This window comes from Eleutherodactylus coqui, chromosome 2, assembly GCF_035609145.1.
Source record: "Eleutherodactylus coqui strain aEleCoq1 chromosome 2, aEleCoq1.hap1, whole genome shotgun sequence".
Lineage (NCBI taxonomy): Eukaryota > Metazoa > Chordata > Amphibia > Anura > Eleutherodactylidae > Eleutherodactylus > Eleutherodactylus coqui.
In genome coordinates, this window is record NC_089838.1 from 318,743,785 (window position 1) to 318,768,134 (window position 24,350).

At 46.9% G+C, this 24,350-nt stretch overlaps 1 protein-coding gene across 1 annotated transcript in view; it reads left to right on the forward strand.

Moving 5' to 3' along the window:
* The window catches only part of LOC136610271 (A.superbus venom factor 1-like), a 210,763-nt gene that overhangs the window by 82,253 nt on the left and 104,160 nt on the right, over positions 1-24,350 (forward strand). The window contains exons 19-21 of the mRNA XM_066589504.1: positions 855-994; positions 4,477-4,689; positions 21,265-21,325. Coding sequence (XP_066445601.1) covers positions 855-994; positions 4,477-4,689; positions 21,265-21,325 — 414 coding nt within the window. The remainder of the gene's footprint in view (positions 1-854; positions 995-4,476; positions 4,690-21,264; positions 21,326-24,350) is intronic.

Genomic DNA, 24,350 nt, shown 5'->3' on the forward strand with positions numbered 1-24,350 from the left:
ATGTTTAATGTGACCTGTTCCCTTTAATGGGTTAGTAATGAATATTTTATTGTTTTATGCCATTACCTACCCTAGGGTAATATTTCAATATTTTGGACAACCCTTTATTTCACCTTTATTTATACAGCGAATGTATATTATGTAGCACTCTATATCACTTCATATTGGAAACCCTTTTAAAGGAGTTTTACATGCAAAAACTATTAATCATTCATCCTCAAGATAGGTTATCAATAGCAGATCGTCAAGGGTCCACCACTCGATAGCCCTGCTGTTCAGCTGATGAGAAGATGGTGCAGAGAGCTGGAATTCTCAGAATACCGCCCATAGCACAGTGTCCTAATTTGGCATTGCACCTTTCCCATTCACAGCAATGGGAGAGAGCTGTAATAGCAAACCAGGCCCCTGCCGATTGTACTTTTTGCGAACTCTGAAAGTCCACATCATCTTCTCATCAGTTGATCTGACCCCTGACGATTTGCTATTGATAACCTATCCTGAGGATAGAACATTAATAGTTTTTGTCTGCAAGACACCTTTAAGAGCATATTTTTTCTAGGTTTCAACATGTTTTCCATTTTAATTTGGTTGCCTATTTTCAGGGCTCACAATCAGAGCTTCCTTCTTTTGTGATAGCTATTGATCAGAGAATTAAAAATGTTAAATGGCCAGGATTGTGTTTTCTATAATCCAGGCCAATCCATTGCCCTGTGGTCAGTCACCCCCGTGGATAGTTATGTTTGTACAATAACCATGCTTCTGTAATCATATTGACACAAAATTATGGTGCTGGCCACTAAATAATGTGCTGTGAGATGATAATTCTCACCATCTGTCCTATTCCATCAATACAGGCATCTGTGTGTCTGAACCATATGAAATCCAGGCCTTCCAGCCCATGTTTACAGACCTAAAACTCCCGTATTCTGTGGTGAGGAATGAGCAGGTCGAAATTCGAGCCATCATTTACAATTATGAAGCAAAAGACATACAGGTAAATGATTTCACACTAACCAGTTTTTTGGGATTTCCCATTGGACTGTTTTATATTGTGCATCACAAACTCATAATTTTCTAAACCTGTACAGCTCCCTATTAACAATGACTGCTTTGTTCCCAAAACAATGCCACACTTAGCCATGGGTTGTGTTCACTCTTGCAGCTCAAATTATTGGAGGGAGGAAAGGAGGGCAGACTCAAAGGTTATCCCAAAGAAAAGGGCTTGTGAGACTGGGGAAAGTGTGGAGTCATTACCCATAAACCGATAGCTTTGGTATGGGTGTGGAAATGAGACGGGGAAATGATGACGAATTCAGTTTTGTCCATGTTGAGTTTTAGGAAGCAGAAGAAGCTAGAAACATATAGCAACATCGAGCCAGAGAGATAAATTTAAGTAGTCAACGTAAAAGTGGTAAGGGACAGTCAAGAGATTTTAAGAGCTGTTCCAGATCATAGGTATAGACTGAGAAGAGAAGGAGTCCCAGGAGAGAGCCTTGAGGGGCACCAGGAGAAAGAAGGCAAGGTGAGGATGTGTTGTGCGAGTGGAGACAATAAATGTTCGATTGGCAAGGTATGAGGAGATCCTGGGAGGGCGAATTGTGTGATGGCGAAGTGCCAGAGGATTTGTAACAGAAGGATGTGATTGACTGTGTCAAAGGCAGATGACAGGTCTAGAAGGAGGAGCAGAGATCAGTGTAGAGAAGTAAACAAATCATTACTGACTTTGGTTGAGGCCGTTCAAATACAACTGTAGTACTGAATTCAGATTGTAAGTAGTCAAAACGATTTAGATGAAAGTTGGAAAAACAGTTCAAGGTGGACATATTGTTAATGAGTTCTTAGGCAAAGAAGAATAATGAGTTGTGGCTTTGGTTGCAAAAAAGATGGGTCAAGTGATGACTTTTGAAAAGGGGTTGTCCAATTTAGACAATATAAACCCCTTTATGGAAGTCCTCGTTCATAGAGAGACACCTGCTGTTGAGGATCCTCATGTTTTGCATAGAGCAGAAATTAGATACAGAGAACTTTCCTGCTCTGGAGGCCCTTTATGACACAGACCACTCAATGATATGAATGAACACTGTGTAATTCATCATTTTTCTTGTGGGGGCGCTACAGGACATTTAAAGAATTACTGCCAGGTTTCCCCACAGAATACAGCTGATTGCTTGGGCTTCCAGTGGGGGGACACATTGCGTTCTGCTTATTGTTAAGAAACAGAACTTTCTAACAAGTAGGGATAGTCCAAAGCTAAGAATCACTTTAAAGGGAACCTGTCATCAACTGTGAGCACCATAAACTAAGTTATCATGCTTATAGTTTAGATTATGTGGAGTTTGTGTCTCATAATCAAACGGTCCTCTGTTCCTGTGGTGTCCTCTAGAAAGTCAGCGTGCGCACAGCAGCTTGACTCTTTATAGAAGTCTGTGCGCATGCATTCCCATTCATCTTTATGGATGGTGCACGTGCATTGTCTTCTGGTATGAGTCAAGCAGCCGCATGTGATGACTTTGCATGAGAACACCACAGGAACAGGGGACTGGCTGAGTATGACACACAATTCCCCGGACTCCACATCATCTAAACTATTAGCACAATAACTATGTTTCAACTATATAAATGGTAAAGGAATTTGCATTAAAAGCACTGGCCCTTTAACAAATAAAGCAGGAGATATCATAAAAGATGAAGAGGGTAAGGCAAATCTATTAAATAGTTTTTTTTCTCAAGTGTATTCATAAGGGAAATAAAAATGTCACATGAGATGCAAGGGGATAAAATGACCCCCTCTCCCTTTCCGCTAAATATTACCTGTCTAAGGCAGGTGGAAGTGCAGAGTTGGTTAAAAAAGATTAAAATCCACAAATCGCCAGCCCAGGTATAATACGCCTATGGGTTCTAAGGGAACTAAGTGACATGATAGATAGACTGCTATTTCTTATATTTAGGGACTCTACTGAGACCGGGGTTGTACCACTGGATTGGCGTATTGCTAATATGGTTCCAATATACAAAAAGGGGTCTAAAAGAGAGCCTGGTAACTACAGCTTTTACAATGAAGTAAGTTCTAGGCTTGACCCGTGAGAGTCCATTGATCTTATATATCTGTATTTTTTAAAGCACTTGACACCGTGCCGCATAATAGGCCGATATATAAAATGAGACAGCTCGGTCTAGGCAAAAACATGTGCAGCTGGGTAAAGAACTGGCTCGGAGATAGAAAGTAGAGGATGGTAATTAATGGTTTGTACTCTGGATCACCTTTTTTAGTGGGGTGCCATAGGGTTCAGCATTAGGCTCTATTCTGTTCAATATATTTATCAATGACCTGATAGAGGGGCTGCACAGTAAAATATCAATATTTGCAGATGACAAAAAATTATACAATATAATTAATGCAACGGAGGACAATGTACGGCTACAAACGGATCTAGATAAGCTGGGGGCTTGGGCGGAAAAATGGCAAATGAAGTTCAATATTGATCAATGTAAGGTTATGCACATGGGCAGGAGAAACGCCAGCAGCAAAAAAAATCATCAGCAGCGCTCACCAACACCACATAGGGGAAGCTTGATAAGGATGCACGCTCAGTCCAAGATCCTGACCCTAGATCCCATCACATATAAGTCCAAGTAAATATAGACTGAGCAGCAGATAGGTGCAAAAAATAGATTCACATCCACTGGATGTCCTTTATTGTATTCACAGATAAACAATGTTTCTGCTACATGTAGCCCTTGTCAAGGGTTCTTTACTGTAAGAGCAGCGAGACTGTGGAACTCTCTGCCTGAGGATGTAGGGGGTCGCAAAATCCATAGAGAAGTTTAAGAGAGGACTAGATGTCGTTCTAGAGTGCTATGATATTACAGGATATAGACATTAGGTGACCAGCGGGGTTGTTGATGCCAGTCAGGGGCGTAACTATAGAGGATACAGGGGATGTGGTTGCACCTGGGCCCAGGAGCCTTAGGGTGCCCATAAGGCCTCTCTTCTCCATATAGGGAGCCCCGTACTATGAATAAAGCATTAGAGTTGGGGGCCCTGTTACAGGTTTTGCATTGGGGCCCAGGAGCTTCAAGTTACGCCTCTGATGCCAGTCTTGGAGTCAGGTAGGAACTTTCAAAAGTTGATCCAGAGAAAATTCTGACTTCCATTATGGAATTAGTAAGGATTTTTCCCCCCCTAAAATGAGCTAAATTGGCTTGTTTTTTTTTTGCCTTCCTCTGGATAAACTAGACGGACATTGTCTTCTTTCAGCCTAACATACTATGTTACTAAGTTTATGGTACTTATTATTGATGATGACCAGTTCCCTGTAAAAATTTTAATAATTCAATACAGACCTCACAAAAAAAAAGAGGATCTGAATTCCCCTTCAATTTGTGGTCCCTTGGGCAAAAACATTTGGTGGGCCTTCTCTGAAGTTAGTATCATATAATGTGTGACTTACTAACACTGATACAATCTCATTTTAGGTGCGAGTGACCCTTTCTCACAACCCTCAGTTGTGCAGTCTTTCTACAGCCAAAAAGCCGCACACAGTTACGGTGAAAGTGAAGAAAAACTCATCCTTTGTGGTTCCGTTTGTCATTGTGCCACTTTCTATAGGAGAACATGAGATTGAGGTGAAAGCTGCCGTCTATGGAGACTTTGTAGGTGATGGTGTCAGGAAGACACTGAGAGTCGTGGTAAGAGAATGCGGCTACTGTATGCGCTATGGCACTAATTCAATTAATTTCCTTATAGCGGAAAATCATTCACTCCCACAATCCTTTAATGTGTTGGACTTCTGCAGTGGCCTGGAATGAGGGATGTTGTGGCAACAGTAGTGTTACATTGTAGGCTGTTTTCTCTTTGAAGTGGCTGTATCTAGTTGCTCCACAGGGAGATATAATGGGGTACTTCAGGCTGTACTGACCCCATGGTGGATGTATTGATGGAAGAGCGGTGCAAACAGAAGACCTAGTGCAGTATAATAACTCGCCATCACTTGTCATCAAGGCTTAGCTGAGCTGGATCATATTTTCCTCCAGCAGGTTTAGGGGTATTCTGTAGCTTCCAAATTGTATAGTGTGCACACATCATCGATCAGATCAGACACAAGTGCCGGTCTAAGCTGGGAGTCTCTCTCCAATGTGTAGAGCCTCAGGCTTTTATTGTAATACATGATACCTGCCCTTTTATGGGCGTGCAACAGATTACATCAGTAACATATAGGATTCTCATTTGTCGGATCATATAGAATCCCTTACCTCTCTCCAAAGTCCACTGTGTAAGCCAGTCCTTTGTTCTATCACATGTGGTCAAAACTGAAAGTATCTCTTTGAGAAGCTGGAGAGTGGGTGAGGGGGCTTCTTCAGTATTGGAATGTGACTTAACTCTTTAAGAGGCTGCTTGTGGAACTTTTGTGCAAAATCAACATTATACCACACACACATCTTTCACCATGCCATTGTCCAGCAATTACTATAATGAAATTATGCAGTCATTAGCCTCTAAGAGTTAAAGTCACTACAGCTGCGTAATACATCTAGTTTAGTACAAATCAATAGACATTTTACACTGACTTATTATCATGTCTATCACAATCCCCCCTTAAAATGTCTATCCTCTAACTCTTCCCATCAAATTTTCACAGTTCTCTGTGTGTAAGCCTATAATCGGAGCGCGTTAAAGGTTCGATTTAGGGTCTTCAAGGGGGTGTAGGACTTGTCTACTCCTTCTGGGGATGCATCCAGCAAACTCATTGTGGGAGCGGCTTTTCCAGCATCAGTTTCACAGGTCTCTCTGACACGGGATAACACAGCAGACTAGAACGGAAAAGATAATCAGTTCACATACAATAACGACGCCCATCTGTGCCAGGATCCTTTACCACCCGCTCATCCATGGCGAGTACTGGTCCCAAAGGTTAGCTCTTTTTAGTTAGTGCGGTCAGCTTCTTTAATGGCAACTGCGTCTTTACCTGCGGGTCACGTGTCGTCTGGGATGTAGGTACAACAAGTCTCCCCTATCATCTTACAGACACTCCCCTTTTTAGCTAAAATCATATCTAAGGTCATTCTATTTTGAAAAGTCATAGTCGAGGTAGGTCCTATTGGTCGACTAGTCCCTATAAGGCATCTCTAGTATAATTTATAAACCGCTGCTAATTATAATAAACATAATTAATCCAGTCAACATTTTATTTACCATAATGATCAGAAAAGTGGACTCGAATCTAGCTTTAACTTGGTCTCTAATTTTTAAAACTCGTCAGGTACCCCCCTTGGCTATCCTATGACGTCAATGTACGCGTGTAGATCAAAACTACCACTAGGAGTCTCTCTTCTCGCTCTAGTATAATGTTACAATACTAGTAGTGTGCACAGGTACGCACGGCGTGGGACTCCCTAATCTTCACCCACACCAATGTCCCTCCTGGAGATAGGCCCGAAGGTGGACACGCGCAAACCGCCGACACTGACCCTACACTACCTAGTGACAAGACTGGAAGGAACCGCCGTACCTATGCGGAAAACAAGCATAGACCAACATGACAGGATAACCACAAAACACAGACAGAGTTGGATCGAGATAAAGTAACTATTAGGGGTAACCTCATTATCCTCGATGCTGTCTGACAGGATGCGGAGGAGCATAAGGGCTTTACTAAGGCACACTCCCCTGTCCAATTACCCTCCAGGCGGGTCCTCTACCTCATGTCTCCACAAAGCCAGTAAACGTCTCCTAAGGACTGGACCTGATTCTGCATCCATTCCCCTCCTATCGTACCGTAGGAGGAGCAATACCCGTTAGTGAGTTCCCCAAAAATCTCCCTCCACCCTGCCCATTTGCCTGGCAGGTGTAGTTTCCAGGGTAGTCAGTAATACTCTCTCCGGTGCAAAACACTTAAGTAGTTATAGAGTATTCCTTTTTCCACTTCTCACAAGCAGTGTAATTGGTGGAAGTGCTCGTGAAGAGACTAAGAAACCACTCTTCAGCATCTACAGGGAGATTTAGGGGGACCATCCCCGAGTGTGGTCGAGCACTACCGCACACGTAACAGTTAGACTTGTTGCTCCTGTTAGCATTGTACCTCATCAACTCCAACCAGAGATTCTGGTCAGAGTAGCCAGTCGCTACTGTCAAGATGTCCTCAAAGGTAGGGTCGGCTATGATCATCATGTTCGTCAAGGTCTTTATCTTACGGCGGAGGGGGTTAATTATGGGCACGGGACTAAGTGAAGGCTTCCATTCGGGTGCATCTACCATATCCCTTATTTTAAACTTCCCTAAGGGATCTGTCCTCCCGTACCGGTATGTCCCCAAACTGTAAGTCCCCCCGTCCCCCGGGCTTGGATCTCCCATGGTTAGTGTAAAAACCGCATTAAAACCAAGCAACATACTAAGTTCAGCCTTTCAATACCTGCTGTCCTTATTATTCTCAAGGAGGGTTATACGACTAATTAGGGATTTCCCGCTCTTATCTTTCTTATTTAAGGCACTTCGCGGTTTATAGGACCAGTCTGTTCCTGCGTTCCATCCCACTGATCCCCAATAGCGACAGTCTTCTCCCCAGACATTATCAGTGGCGCAAACATATTGTATTCCCCGGGTATATAAGTCATATAACCAGCTGGACTGGGCTAAATCTGGCCCGCGGTGGGATCTTGCGCCTAGGCACGGGACCACAGTACAATAGTCGAAGGAATATGCGGCTACTTGAGTGTTGGACGAGTTATACCAGAAGGTAACCATACCCTCATATTCTTCCGACTATGGATTCCAGTTGCCACCCTCCTCTCTCACTAGCCCTAACCAGAGTAATGTCCTCGGCACAACTAAGACTGGTCTCCCGGATCTGAAGCTTTCTTACAGTATGAAGCATGGATCCATATAAGTCTTTCGGCTAGTTTCACAGCTGTGGCAGTAGTCAGAAGCACCTGGTAGGGACCATCAAATCGGGGCTCAAGAGGGTGCTTCCTGAGGAACTTCTTGATGCACATCCAATCCCCAGGCTGCAAGATATGTGTGCCAGTGTCTGCCTCTGAGTCTGGAAGAGAACACCTGTGTATAGGCTTTGGTTAGTGCTTTAACAATGGAAATTACATACTTAGTCAACACATCAGATTGTAATTGTAACTACTGAGGATAGTAGAAACCTAGCCTTGGGGCTAGCCCAAACAATCTCATAGGGAGATAATGTATGATCCCCCCATGGTTCATATCTAACACTGAATAGGGCTATTGGATGACTGTCTTTTCAAAGTGGCGTCATTTTTTTTAAGTATCTTACTTTTTAGCGTGCCACTAAGTCTCTCCACCTTTCCACTACTCTAAAGGTGGTAGAGTGTGTAAAAGGCCTGGGATACACCCAGAGCAGACATGACATGTTACATTCACCTGCGAAGTTTATACCTCTGTCTGACTCTGAATCATTTCTGGTACCCCATATTCACAGTTTACCTCGTTCATGAGCTTCTTTGTGGTTACCTACTTGTTTGCCTTGGTAACAGGGTCGGCCTCCAACCTCTAAAGACATCAACAACAACAAGCACATATTCATACTTCCCAACAAGTGGGAGCTGAACGTAGTCAATTTGCCATCCCTGAAATGGGTAGAGTCGTCCCTGGCAAGTGTGATGTAGCAAATTTACTTCTGCCCTGACTCACCTATGGCATAGATCATGCTAAACTAGACAAATGATGCAGCAGCTACAGAGAACCCAGGAGTCGCCCATCCTCTTTCAAGCGTCTTTCCGTCCATCAGTTGGGCCATCATGGGATACAGGAACTGTGGTGGGCAAGTGCTGTTGACTTCACCATACGCTGTCCTGTTTCTGCTGCTCCCATATTAGTCCATTTATTCTTTCCTTCCTTGCTGGCTTGTAACTGTAAAGTCTTTAGCATATCAAAGTCCAAATTTTGTCAATGTCCAAAGTTTTTGCCACTGACTCATGCTGTCAGTATCTTTCTTCTTTCTTCCACCGCTTGACGGCCGCTGCTTTTGCTGTGCTGTTGGCGAGGGTGTCGTCTCTCGCTTCTCCAGTGTAGGAATCGGTGCGAACTCTCAACTTTGTCAGGTAGAAGTTGGGCCTCCATGAGACTCTGCACCGCTGCACCATTCTCAATTGGTTGTCCTGCTGAGGTAAAAAACTGTCTGGCCTTCCATATTGGGCCGTAATCATGAGCTATGCCAGATGCATACCAGGAGTCAGTGTAAATGGTTGCCGTCTTACCTCTCGCCACTCTACTCGCCTCAGTGAGGGCCTTCAGTTCCGCTTCTTGTGCTGAGACATGTGGAGGCAGAGCTTCTGCTTCTATTACATCTTGTTGTGTGACCACTGCATATCCGATGTGGAGTCATCAATCCTCACCCTGGTACCATCTGCAAAAAGCTCAATATATACATTGTCAACAGAGGTTCCGGTAACTGTTTGCATACCTGCAGTTTCTTGCTGTATCAGCACTAAATAATCATGTTGATGTACTATTTCACATGGATCAGAATCTTATAGCACAAAATCATTTATTTGTTTATTTAAGAAAAAACAAAAAACAATAGCTGATCTACAACACCTAGATCATCTATGACCCAGATCACCTATGCCTCCCCCCTTTTGAACCGGAATACTCAATGGAAACAGAGTAATCGCGTTCAAACTAGTACAACGTTGAAAAAGGAAACCAAGAGGCACAAAAACAAGCACTTTGTAGGTCAAGGAGGCATTGTATGCAGAAAAGCCTGAACGAAAAAATACTTTAGATTTTTATTTATTTTTTTTCAGGTCGCAGTTAGCATTTTTTAACACAAGGGGGCGCAACACAAGCAAAATTTACGGTCACCCAGTGTAATAGTATTTCAGGGAATTCCAGTGTTTAACTTTCACTCTCCTGTCGGAATATAATTATAGCTTCAGTGTAGACTGACACTAGAATATACAAAAGACTTAAGGAAAAAAACTAAAGAATACGGATGAATTGACATCCTACTCTGAGCAATTCAGTCCGTCTTTCTCACATAACAACTAAAATTACTGCATCAAATTGCGTGAAAAAGTTTGCTGGGTGACTATAGGGAAATTATTCCACCTGTAGGAGCCTTCCTTAACATCATCTGTCTGAACATCCATTGGAGAAGCAGGCAGTGGAAAACAGAGCCCCTGGGAACACACCATGAGAGGGCGTCCCCTTTTCATGGGTCCCTGGCCTCTGCCCCCCATGCATCAACTCCAATCTTCCATACACTATAAACCAGCTTAGTCGTCTACTATGTCCCAAGCTGCATCTTCGCAAAGGTTTGTTTCCCTGAACTTATCACACATCCAAGGTGGCCACATTTTGGAGTGTAACAAAGTCTGGTCAAACAAAACCTTACATCAGACAATCATGATGTTAGCACTGGATACAGTGGCATTGGGGAATGTAGGCCTCCCGAGTGCAGCAAAATGGCCGCAGAAAGAGGCAGAAAGGGGCGGGGCTACAAATCTCCCAGGTGAGGCAAGATGGCTGCTGGAGGAGGAAGGGGCGGGGCTTAGTCCTATCCCGGATTGGAATGGCCGGAAGTAACATCACACACCCTGAAAGTGAGCACATGGGGGAAGTAATTTCAGGGTGGGGGCAGGGCTCACCACACTTGCTGCAGAGTCACACTCTGTGGGGTTTTAAACATTGCAAGTGCGGCCACCATTATAGGGAGGGGCTGTAGTCAACACAAAGGCATTACATTGTTCACGATACAGGCAATACACATCCCCCCACTACACTTTCTCATCTTGAATCTCTTTCCTACATTATACCTTTTCTGTCCGTTGGGCCTCCTGCTTATCTTTCTAACACTTTCTGCAGTCTATCTTACAATATTCATTTCTTTTCTTTCTTTTAAAAAAAAACAACTTTCCTGATCCTTTCCATTGTAAAACATTTCTACATGTTTTGCATATTCCAAAACATCCTGCACTGATCCAGTATTCTATTCTGCCTGCTTATTCTATCCTATTTGAAATTTTCTGGACACAATAAAACTCCTTTACCAAATTCCACCCATCTCTTCTTATATCCCTCGTAAATCACAATGCACACTAACACTATAAAACACAAGACAAAGGGAACAAACGGGTTAACTGGGAAATGTTTTCAGTGGCTTAACTTCAGCCCACTCTACCCTCCCCCAATAATAAACACTGCACATTGTTTAAACAAGACCTCTTGACTACACACAAAGACTGACGATTATATTCAATGACCAAGAGCTCTGGAGCAATTCAGCGTATACCTTTTCACATATGAGAACATAACACGCTCAATCATACAGGTAAATACACCTTTTTTTAAACCCTGCGTATCCCTCCTCAGTATGAGAGCACATAACACGCTCAATCATACAAGTGCATACGCGTATCTTAAATTTTCCTGACCTCACACTAGTTACCTAGGAGTATGTGTCCCTCTGGCGCGCCCTCAGGCTTAAACAGCCAAGTCCGCCCTTCTGACACATTAACCCTCACAGAATTTATCTCTTGGTCTTGTATACACAATCTTTAACCGTCTCAGACATAACATACCCAGCATACAAAATACCCCTTAGGCATGTTAAAACGGTGTTTTTTTTCCCGAGTAGAAAGGACTATATTACCTGCCTTTCATTGATTTATCACTCTGGATTAGACATAGGCAGATTAACAGTTAGAAATCAGCTTGACACAGGTAGATAAAGCAATCTTATCGTGTTCTGTAGATTTTCGGGCCCCTGAGTTCTACGTTTTATCTGCCGATCTCTGTATTTTTCCAGAATGAAAGAAATAAAAAAAAAAATCTACTCGGCTCACCCAGGGACTCCAATTGAGCTGGATCATATTTTCCTCCAGCAGGTTCTGGGGTATTCTGTAGCTTCCAAATTGTATAGTGTGCACACATCATCGACCAGATCAGACACAAGTGCCGGTCTAAGCTGGGAGTCTCTCTCCAATGTGTAGAGCCTCAGGCTTTTATTGTAATACATGATACCTGCCCTTTTATGGGCGTTCAACAGATTACATCAGTAACATATAGGATTCTCATTTGTCGGATCATATAGAATCCCCCACCTCTCTCCAAAGTCCACTGTGTAAGCCAGTCCTTTGTTCTATCACATGTGGTCAAAACTGAAAGTATCTCTTTGAGAAGCTGGAGAGTGGGTGAGGGGGCTTCTTCAGTATTGGAATGTGACATAACTCTTTAAGAGGCTGCTTGTGGAACTTTTGTGCAAAATCAACATTATACCACACACACATCTTTTCACCATGCCATTGTCCAGCAATTACTATAATGAAATTATGCAGTCATTAGCCTCTAAGAGTTAAAGTCACTACAGCTGCGTAATACATCTAGTTTAGTACAAATCAATAGACATTTTACACTGACTAATTATCATGTCTATCACATAGCAGTTACATTCTTCTATATCAGAGGTACAACATTTAGTAGCAGAGGCTTTCTTAGTTTTGGTGGTTTCTCTCCTTCTACACAGAAGCACACATTCAGCAGTGCTACACACATTCAGCAGTGCTACACACATTTAGCAGTGCTACACAGATTCTGCAGTGCTACACACAGCTATACACATTCTGCAGTGCTACACGCAGCCACACACATTAAGCTCCTCTATACGCAGTTACAAACACTCAGCTCTGCAACACACAACTATACACACTCATCTCTGCTACATGCATGTATAAACACTCAGCACTGTTACACACAGGTAACACACTCTGCACGTCTACAAACTGCTACACGCACTCAGCTCTGCCACACACCCTGAGCTCCACTACACACCAGCTATACACTCAGAAATAGTATACTCCAAAGGAAAGGAAGATGCCGGTCATAGTGAAAAAAGATTTCTTTTTTTGATTTTATTTAACTAGTAGTTTTACATATCAGAGTATAAATTGGACGCGTTTCGTTCCCTACCAGGACCTTGGTCACCTCACTACCACAATAAACTTCACTTCCTTAAGAAACATACAAAATAAAAAAAAAATAAGATCAAATGATAATAATTAACTCTTGCTTCTCTGATCCATTTTATGTTAATCGGTCCATTAAGCCGTCTTTTGAGCAAAAATCGTTGGGTCTAACTGCACTGACATCGTGCAGTTTTCGTTAACGAGTCGCTGATTGTTCTCTTTCAGCATGCTGAAAGAGAACAGTCAGCCTTATCGGGTTCACAGCGGGATATAGCTGATACTGTTTCAGCTGTATCCCGCTCCATGAACAGCCAGGGTATGAAGAACACAGTTATCCAGCTGTGTTCTGCATACCCCGCTCGGAGCGCTCCGAGAAGAGAACAGCCGAGGTGAAAACGAAATGCTATAGGGAGCGAGGTGGTAACCAACATTTTTCTCTATTCTACTTTATAGACACTCAGCCCTGCTACACACACTCTGCACTACTACACACAACTATACACACTCTGCTTTACACACTTAACTCGACTACATGCAGGTACATACACTTAGCACTACTACATGCAGCTATACACACTCAGCTCTGCTATACGCAGGTATGCACGCTCAGCTCTGCTACTCGAAGGTGTACACAGTCAGTGCTGCTACATGCTGCTACACAGTCCACACTGCTACACACAGGAACACAAACTCCGCACTGGTACACACAGCTATACACACTCAGCTCCACTACACGCAGGTACACACACTCAAAACTTCTACACATACTTAGCACTGCTACACACAGGTACACACTCAGCTTTGCTACACACTGTGACATGCATTCAACACTAGTACATGCTTTTTCACACACTGAACACTACTACACGCACGTACACACACTCAACACTACTACATGCTACTACACACACTAAGCATGGATACACACAGCTATACACACTCAGCACCGCTGCATGCAGGTACACACACTACACAGTGCTACACGCAGGTATATACACTCAGTACTTCTAAATGCTGCTACACGCACTCAGCACTGTAAAAAAACGGTCTTGCTACACTACAACTTCCCCCCCTCTTTTGTCGCGGCCATTTTTCCCTGTACGCTGAACCTTTTGCTAGACTGAAAATAAATAATATTCTCTCCCCCCCCTTCGAAATAAAAAATGGCACACGCCAAGGCTGCCCTCTGTCTCCCACCCTCTTTGTTTTGGCCTTGGAGCCTCTACTCCTGTATGTCAGGATGGATCAGGAGATACGGGGACTTACAGTAGAAGACTGCTCTGTATCTGCAGCCGCTTTCGCAGACGACATTATTTTCTTAATTACAAATCCGGAAACGGGTCTCCCCAGACTCGTCACCTGTTTGGTACAGTTTGGGGCTCTATCGAATTTCAAAATAAATTTTAATAAATCTACAGTCTTGAATGTCTCGATCCCAAGAGCTCGCTGCGCGACCCTAATGTCTGACTCCCCGTTCTCCTGGTCCAACACCGCAATAGACTTCCTGGGAGTGAGATTGACAGGGAGGTTGGAAGACCTTTTTGCAGCCAACTTCCCCCAATTAATCACTAAAGTTAAAACCCTACTATATAACTATGACCTTCCCTATATCTCATGGTTTGGGAGAAAAAATATAATTAAATCCTACATACTCCCATTGATTCTGTACCAGATCCGGTCTCTCCCGATCCACCTACCAACAAACTTTTTTAATACCCTCCGCAGGATGTTTACCAAATATATTTGGAGACAAAAGAGCTCCAGGCTGCCTTACAGCCTTATGATAAGGAGGAGGGAGGAATGGGGCTGCCGAGCATCTCTGACTTCTATATTGCATCTCACATTAGCTACTGGGCGAGATTGGCCATGCCATCAGGGGACCCCTTGGTGTTTCGGATGATCAAAGCCATGTATGGACCCACTTTGTTGGAGACCTTATGGTTCCCCAAAAAAGCTGTTTATAGGAAAAGGGGCTATAGCCTGCTTCTGAAGGGACCCTCTGGGGCATGGGACTCTCGAGCTGAGGTGCTGGCACCGCCTCCCTTCCCAGTCGCTCCGTTATGCACTCTCCCAACACTGATGGGCCTCCCGTCAGACCCCTGTTCCGCCAGACTTTGGCAAAAATTTAGCAACAAGCCCCTGGGTGAGCTTCAGTCCCTGACTCATCTAAACCCCAGGGAGATAGTGGAGACTCTGTTGCCCGGCCAGCCAATGCCTTTCCTCCAACGAGCTCAAATTGAGGGTGTAATCAAAGATTTCAAGAAAACTCACATATCTACAAGACCCCCCACAGCATTTGAGAGGGCAGTGGGGGCAGACAGTCCATCTGCCGGAAGAATCGCGTACCTTCGCAAGCTTTGCTTCCCACCATCCCCATCTTTTAAGCCCGCGTTCCTCTCCTCATGGGAGAAGGAGCTAAATATAACTCTATCCTCCTCGGACACCCAACTAATTCTAAAGCTTGCACATGGACTATCCTCATGCATAATTAATCAAGAAGCCCATTATAAGCTACTAGTCAGCTGGTATAGGACCCCACAGTGGCTGGCTGACCACAAGCTTACGACCATCAGCAAATGCTGGAGATGTGAAAATGGCCCTAGTTCATACCTCCATATATGGTGGACCTGCCCACTCTTGTCGACCTTCTGGCAGAGGATAGCTGACTCGTTAAAAAGAATCCTACCCAACTTTACATTGACTCCTGAGGCAATGTTCTTGTGGAAGCCCTCGGGAGAATTCAGCCCTCTGAGGCACAGACTATTAGCGCACGCAATCGACGGGGCGAAGGCACTTGTCCCTCCCCTGTGGCTACAGAAGTCTCCACCTCTTTTCTCCCAATGGAGAGATAGGATGGATCGGACCTACAATCTGGAGGAACTCTCCAGCTGGTCAAATGGCTCACATGAGAAATTTCTGGAAATTTGGGGCCCATGGCGTAGAATACGATCTGAGCTCAGTCCCCAGACCCACGGGGAGGAGGAGACGGAGGTTGGAGTCCCGTCTTAGGCATATTTGGAGAGCTCCCCCCACCTTGGAGAGGAAATGCCCACACAGAATGCACTTAACCCCCCCCCCCCCCCCCCCCCACTCTTCCCTGTCCATCTTTCCCTACCTCCCCCTTTCTCGTTAGTCATTGTTTGTCCACCCGTTTGCCGAGTCAGGTCTACATTTATGCATAAAGAATAGAAACGGATCCATTGCAGTATGTGGTGAATAACTGTGGGTTGTTTACCCAGAGATCCAAGAATTCTGACTTGTCTGATTGTATTTGACATGTACGTTTTGTTAAAACTCAATAAAACTTTGGATTAAAAAAAAAAAAAAAATGCGACAAACACTGAGCTCTACCACACACCAGCTATACACACTCAGCACCGCTACACGCAGGTACACACACTTAACACTACTACACGCAGCTACACACTCTGCTCTACCACACGTAGCTATACATACTCACTTTTACTACATGCTGCTATATACACTCAGCTCTGCTACACACAGGTATTCACACTGCTACACGAAGATATACACACTCAGCTCTGCTGCACACATGCAGCACTACTACCACTGCTACACAAACTCAGCATTGCTACATGCACTGAGCTCTATTACACACCAGCTATACTCAGCACTGCTATATGTAAGCATACATTCAGCTCTGTCACACACAAGTACACACACTCAGCACTGCTACATGCAGCTTCAAACTCAGCATTGGTTCACGCTGTTACACACTCACCTCTGCTAAATGCTGCTATGCACACTCAGCACTACCACCAGCAGGTACACACACTCTGATCTGTTACACACACTCAGCACCACTACACACTACTACATACACTCAGCACTACTACATGCAGCTACACACACTTAGCTCTACTATGCGCAGCTGCACGCACTCAGTACTGCTACATGCTGCTACACACACTCAGCACTACCACATGCGCTCAGCTCTACTACACACAGCTACACACACTGAGCACTACTACCCACCAGCTATACACACTCAGCCCTCTTACACACAGCTATACACACTCAGCACTGCTGCACGTAAGTATGCTCACTCAGCACTGCTACATGCATGTACACACTCAGCTCTGACAGAAGCAGCTATAGACAATCAGCCCTGTTACATGCAGCTATACACACTCAGCTCTGCTACACGCAGAAACACACACTCAGCACTGCTAAACACAGATATACATACACAGCACTGCTACATGCAGGTAACACACTCAGCACTACTACTTTACGCTGCTACATGCACCCAGATCTGTCACACACACGGAACTCTACTACACACCAGCTATACACACTCAGTACTGCTGCATGTAGGTACATAAACTGAGCTCTGCTACACGCACTCAGCTCTGCTACATGCAACTGCACATACTCAGCCCTGTTACACACAGTTATACTCCCTCAGCTCTGCTACACGCAGATACACACACTCAGTAGAGCCGAGTAAGTGTACCTGCGTGTAGCATAGCTGAGTGTTTGTATCTGCCTGTAGCAGAGCTGAGGGTGTATAGCTGTCTGTAGCATTGCTAAGGGTGTGTACCTGCGTGCAACATAGCTACACACAGCTACATACATTTAGCTCTGCTATATGCAGGTAACACACATAGCACTACTACACGCTGCTACTTACACAGCTCTTCTACACACCAGCTATACACACTTAGCACTGCTACACGTAGGTACACACCCTCAGTGCTGCTACATGCAGCTACACACACAAGTACAAACACTTAGCACTGCTACACGCTACTTCACTCAGCTCTACTACCCACAACTACACACACTCAGCACTGCTACACACATTCAGCACTGCTACATGCTCTTACACACATTCAACTCTACTACACACAGCTACCCACACTCAAAACCGCTACATGCAGGTACAGACATTCAGCACTGCTACATGCAGTTATACACACATAGGTACACACACTCAGATCTGCTACACGCAGGTAACACACTCAGTACTACTACACACACTCAGCTCTGCTCCACGCTTCTACACAAACTGAGCTCTATTACACACCTGCTATACGCACTCAGCTCTGCTACACATAGCTAAACAAACTCGGCTTTCCTACATGCAGGTATACACACTGAGCACTGCCACCTGAAGGTATACACACTCAGCCCTGCTAACCACTGCTACCCACACTCAGCACTGCTATTCACACTCAGCTCTGTTACATGCAGTCATACACACAGTACTGCTACATACAGGTACACACACTCAGCTCTGCTACATGCAGGTACATGCATACAACTTTCCTACACATAATGAAAGCACTTAGCTTTACTACATGCTGTTACACACCCTCAGCACTGCTACACGCAGATACACAAAATCAGCACTATTACACACAGCTATACATACTCACTCTGCTACCACTGCTACACACACTGAGCTCTATTGCACACCAGCTATACACACTCAGCACTTCCACACATGGGTACATACCCTGAGTTCTGCCACACGCAGGCACACCCATTCAGTATTGCTACATGCGGCTTCACACTCAGCATCTGCTAAATGCTGCTACACACACACACCACACTACACTACTACATGCAGGTATACAAACTTAGATCTGTTACACACACTCAGCACTACTACACTCGACTACATACATTCGGAACTACTATTTGCAGGTATACACACTCAGCCCTACTACATGTAGCTACGCACAGCTACATATACTCCGTACTGCTTCATGCTGCTACACACTCAGGACTACTACATGCAGCTACACACACTCAGCTCTGGTACCCGCAGGTATAGTACAATCAACACTGCCACACGAAGGTATACACATTCAGCTCTGCTGCTGCACGAAGATATAGACACTCATCTCTGCTACTACACACTCAGCACTGCTACATGCAGCTACACACACTCAGTGCTGCTACATGAGCACTACATGCAACTAAGTATACTCAGCACTGCTCCAGGCAGGTGCACACACTCAGCGCTGCTACATGAAATTATATATACTCAGCATTGTTACATGCAGCTACACACACTCAGCCCTGCTACACGCAGCAATATACACTCAGCTGTGCTACACGCCACTGCACACACTCAGTTCTACTACTCGCAGTTATATATACTCAGCTCTGCTACATGCAGATATACACATCGAACAATGCTACACTGCACTACTTTACACTGCTACATACACTGAGCTCCACTACATGCAGCTATACACACTCAGACCTGCTACATGCAGGTACACACACTCAGCACTGCTACACGCATGTACACAAACTCATCTCTACTAAACACACTCAGCTCTGCTACACGTAGGTACACACACTCATCTCTACTACACACACTCGGCTCTGCTGGACACCCATTACACACCCACAGCACTACTACACACATTCAGCAATGCTACACACTATTACACACGCAGCTACACACACTCAGAACCACTACATGCAGCTTTACACACTCAGCTCGTCTACACACAGGTACACACACTCAGCTTTGCTACTCGCAGGTAATGCAATCAGTACTACTACATATACTCAGCTCTGCTACACAAACTAAGCTAAATTACACACCAGCTATACACTCAGCACTACCACACGTAGCTAAATAAACTCAGCTCTGCTACATGCAGGAATACACAGTCAGCACAGCCACCTGAAGCTATACACACTCAGCTCTGCTACATGCTGCTACACACACTCAGCACTTCCACTCACACTCAGCTCTGTAATATGCAGCTATACACACACTCAGCTCTGCTACATGCAGCTACACTCAGCTCTGCTACATGAACACTACATGCAACTATGTACACTCAGCACTACTACACGCAGGTACACACACTCAGTGCAGCTACATGAAATTATACATACTCAGCATTGTAACATGCAGCTACACACTCAACCCATGTACATAAAGGTACACACACTCAGCACTGCTAAACGCAGCAATATACACTCAGCTCTGCTACTTGCAGCTATACACACTCAGCTCTTCTACTTGCAGCTATACACACTCAGCTCTGCTACTTGCAGCTATACACACTCAGCTCTGCTACTTGCAGCTATACACACTCAGCTCTGCTACTTGCAGCTATACACACTCAGCTCTGCTACTTGCAGCTAAGCATACTCAGCTCTACTACACGCAGCTATACACACCCAGCTCTGCTAAATGTAGGTACAAACTGATTCAGTTCTGCTATATAGATTCAGCTTTTCTACATGCAGGTACACATACTTAGCTCTGTTACCACAGCTATACACACTCAGTTCTGCTACATGCAGGTACACAGACTCAGCTCTGCTATACGGAGGTAGATACTCAGCACTGCTACATGCAGCTATATACACTCAGCTCTCCCACACAGAGCTATACACACTCAGCACTGCTACACAAATGTATACACACTCAGCACTGCTAGCAGTGCTACATGCAGATACACACTCAGCCGTGCTACATGTAGCTATACACACACAGCTCTGCTACACACAGGTATATAGTGGTCTACAGCTCAGTGACTGTATTCTCTCTCTGCAGTAGATCCAATCTGTAGAGTATTCCAGAGATACAAGATATTACTACAGGATTAACTAAATATACTGAGGGCTCCACAGTAATGGCTGGTGTAGACGGGACGAATGTCGGGCAAACGATGCCCGACACCTGTCCCCACACATAGTAGCTGCCATGCACCTGCATGGGAACTAGTATCACTGGCTCACAGTGGGGAGGCTGTAGGAGATTTCTCTCCTCTCGCTCCCCCGCCCCTCTCCATTGACATAACACAGCGGCTGTTCAGTAACGGCCGCTGTGTAATGTTAATGGAGAGGGGCAGGGGAGCGAGAGGAGAGAAATCTCCTACATCCTTCCCGCTAAGAGCTAACGATACTAGCTCCCATGCAGGTGTGGGGACGAGTGTTGGGCATCGTTTGTCTAAACCAGCCTTAACATATACTATTTTAAGTGGTGTAATATACCGACATGTAATATACACTAATTGACATTTCCCATGTCCACAAAACGTGGAAGACGAACAGATCAAGCCGAATCCTCGACTGAACAGTTCTTAAAACATTTACAACCATTCTTCCAAGCGTTTTATGTTCACATAGGGAACACCAGGTCAGTCTAGTATATTAGTATAATAATAATGAATATCTTACAATACCCCTGGGTCTCAGCCTGGGACCACAGTAAATTATGCCAAAATAAGAGCGTAACCATCAGTTATTAGAATTCACAGCTGACTGAAATTTTTCATGAAATTGACTGATGGCTGTCTTAGCCCCAACTAGAATTTCTGTTTTTCATTTCAGCCGGAAGGTACCCGTAAGACGGAAATTATATCATCAGTAATACTGGAGCCAGCAGCAAGAAGTAAGTCCTCCTTTCTCTATTTGATGAAGGCTTCATTCACACTTGTGTTCAGTTTTCCACTGTTTGGCTACATGATAAGAGTCGCAGAATGGAAAAAACTGAATTGCTGGGTCCATCCTATGACTGACGAGAAGAACGGACCCCAATGACCATAATGTTGGCAAACTGGACAATTACCCCCTGTAGCAAGGGGGGTACTCTTGTCTCAGATCGTTGACCTCTCTTATATAGAAGTGGCGCGCCACACGTGTAGAAAACTGCTCAGGATATGTGGATTTCTTTATCTGGCTCCTGCCAGCCTTTATTCATCACAGCACATCATATCACAATGAAATACACAGTTCATGTGAGCACCCCACCTGGGTGTAGAGTTTAGGGTCGTCTTCCCTGTCAAACTCCTGGTCTACACTAGACCCTGGGCTAGCAGCCCTTGCAGCCCCACGAATCTGCTCTCTCTTAGCCAACGTCTCTCTCAACTTCAGTGTGAGTCCAGGGTTGTCGTCCCTGTCAAACTCTGGCCTTTGCTAGGCCACCAGCCTACAGCACCTCCGCTCTGCTGCGCTGGTCCTCTCTCTCTGCTTGGGTGAGTCCAGGGGTATCATCCCTGTCTTACTCTGGCCTTTGCTAGGCCACCAGTCTCTCTCTCTCTCTCCTCCTCTCCCCCCTCCCCTCTCCTCTCCCCCCTCCCCTCTCCTCTCCCCCCTCCCCTCTCCTCTCCCCTCCCCTCTCCTCTCCCCTCCCCCCCTCTCCTCTCCCCTCCCCCCTCCCCTCCCCACTCCCCACTCCCCTCCCCTCCCCCCCTCCCCCCTCCCCCACTCCCCTCCCCTCCCCCCCTCCCCCCTCCCCCACTCCCCTCTCCTCCCCTCCCCTCTCCCCTCCCCTCTCCCCTCCCCTCTCCCCTCCCCCCCTCCCCTCTCCTCTCCCCCCTCCCCCCTCCCCCCTCCTCTCTCCCCCCCACTCCCCTCTCCTCCCCTCCCCTCTCCCCTCCCCTCCCCTCTCCCCTCCCCTCCCCTCCCCCCTCCTCTCCCCTCCCCCCCTCCCCTCTCCTCTCCCCCCTCCCCCCCTTCCCCCTCCCCTCCCCCCTCCCCCCCTTCCCCCTCCCCTCCCCCCTCCCCTCTCCCCCCCCCCTCTCCCCCCTCCTCTCTCCCCCCCACTCCCCTCTCCTCCTCTCCCCTCTCCCCTCCCCTCCCCTCCCCCCTCCTCTCCCCTCCCCCCCTCCCCTCTCCTCTCCCCCCTCCCCCCCTTCCCCCTCCCCTCCCCCCTCCCCTCTCCCCCCCCCTCTCCCCCCTCCTCTCTCCCCCCCACTCCCCTCTCCTCCCCTCCCCTCTCCCCTCCCCTCCCCTCCCCCCTCCTCTCCCCTCCCCCCCTCCCCTCTCCTCTCCCCCCTCCCCCCCTTCCCCCTCCCCTCCCCCCTCCCCTCCCCCCCTCCCCTCTCCCCTCCCCCCCTCCCCTCTCCCCTCCCCCCCTCCCCTCTCCCCTCCCCCCCTCCCCTCTCCTCTCCCCTCCCCCCCTCCCCTCTCCTCTCCCCTCCCCCCCCCCTCCCCTCTCCTCTCCCCTCCCCTCCCCCCCTCCCCTCCCCCCCTCCCCCCCTCCCCTCCCCCCTCCCCTCCCCCCTCCCCTCTCCTCTCCCCTCCCCCCTCCCCTCTCCTCTCCCCCCTCCCCTCTCCTCTCCCCCCTCCCCTCTCCTCTCCCCCCTCCCCTCTCCTCTCCCCTCCCCCCCCCCTCCCCTCTCCTCTCCCCTCCCCCCCCCCTCCCCTCTCCTCTCCCCTCCCCTCCCCTCTCCCCTCCCCCCCTCCCCTCTCCCCTCCCCTCTCCTCTCCCCCCTCCCCTCTCCTCTCCTCTCCTCTCCCCTCCCCCCTCCCCCCTCCCCTCCCCCCTCCCCCCTCCCCCCTCCCCCCTCCCCTCTCCCCTCCCCTCTCCCCTCTCCCCTCCCCTCTCCCCTCTCCCCTCCCCTCTCCCCTCTCCCCTCTCCCCTCTCCCCTCCCCTCTCCCCTCTCCCCTCCCCTCCCCTCTCCCCTCCCCTCCCCTCTCCCCTTCCCCTCTCCCCTCTCCCTCTCCCCTCTCCCCTCTCCCCTCTCCCCTCCCCCCCTCCCCTCTCCCCTCCCCCCTCTCCCCTCTCCCCTCCCCCCCTCCCCTCTCCCCTCCCCCCCTCCCCTCTCCCCTCCCCTCTCCTCTCCCCCCTCCCCTCCCCTCTCCTCTCCTCTCCCCTCCCCCCTCCCCCCTCCCCCCTCCCCTCTCCCCTCCCCCCTCCCCCCTCCCCCCTCCCCCCTCCCCCCTCTCCCCTCTCCCCTCTCCCTCTCCCCTCTCCCCTCCCCTCCCCTCTCCCCTTCCCCTCTCCCCTCTCCCTCTCCCCTCTCCCCTCCCCCCCCTCCTCTCCCCCCCTCTCCCCTCTCCTCTCATCAGTCTCTCATGCAGAGCTTCCTGATTTTCCTTGTAATCAAGTAAGTCTTTCAATATCTCTGCTTGCTTCTCTGCCTGACTGCAAGCAGCTTTCTGTATTCCCAGCTCTTCCTTGAGCTGACTTACTTGACACTCCAAGTCACCATTTTTCTTTGCTAACTTCATTTTAAACTTTGCAACCTGATTCTGCAAACCTGTAGTTTGATTACGTGCATCTGTAGAAGCTCTTTCTAACGCTCCTTCCGTCATCTCCAACTCTTGGGTTCTCATTTGCAGTTTCTTACAGTCCTGTTCATACTGCACAGGTTGTGCCTCCAGACATACTCTGCGATCAGCCTAATCTCTGGCTACATCTCTGAGATCTTGTATCTCTTCATGGGCTGTTGAAAGATATCCCTCAAACTTTTCTTTATCACTTCTTATTTCTTCTAAGCTCTGTTCACACTGAACATTCTTCTGTTCCAGCAACACCCGGTGATCAGCTTCCTCCTTAGCCAATCTCTCAAGACGCTCATTCTCCTTTAAGAGAGCTGCACTCTCTGCTTTCTGCTGCTCAGCTTCTTGGAGAATACTTTCTTTTTCTTTTAGGAATTTATCGGTCTGCTCCTCTGCTAACAGCCTTTGC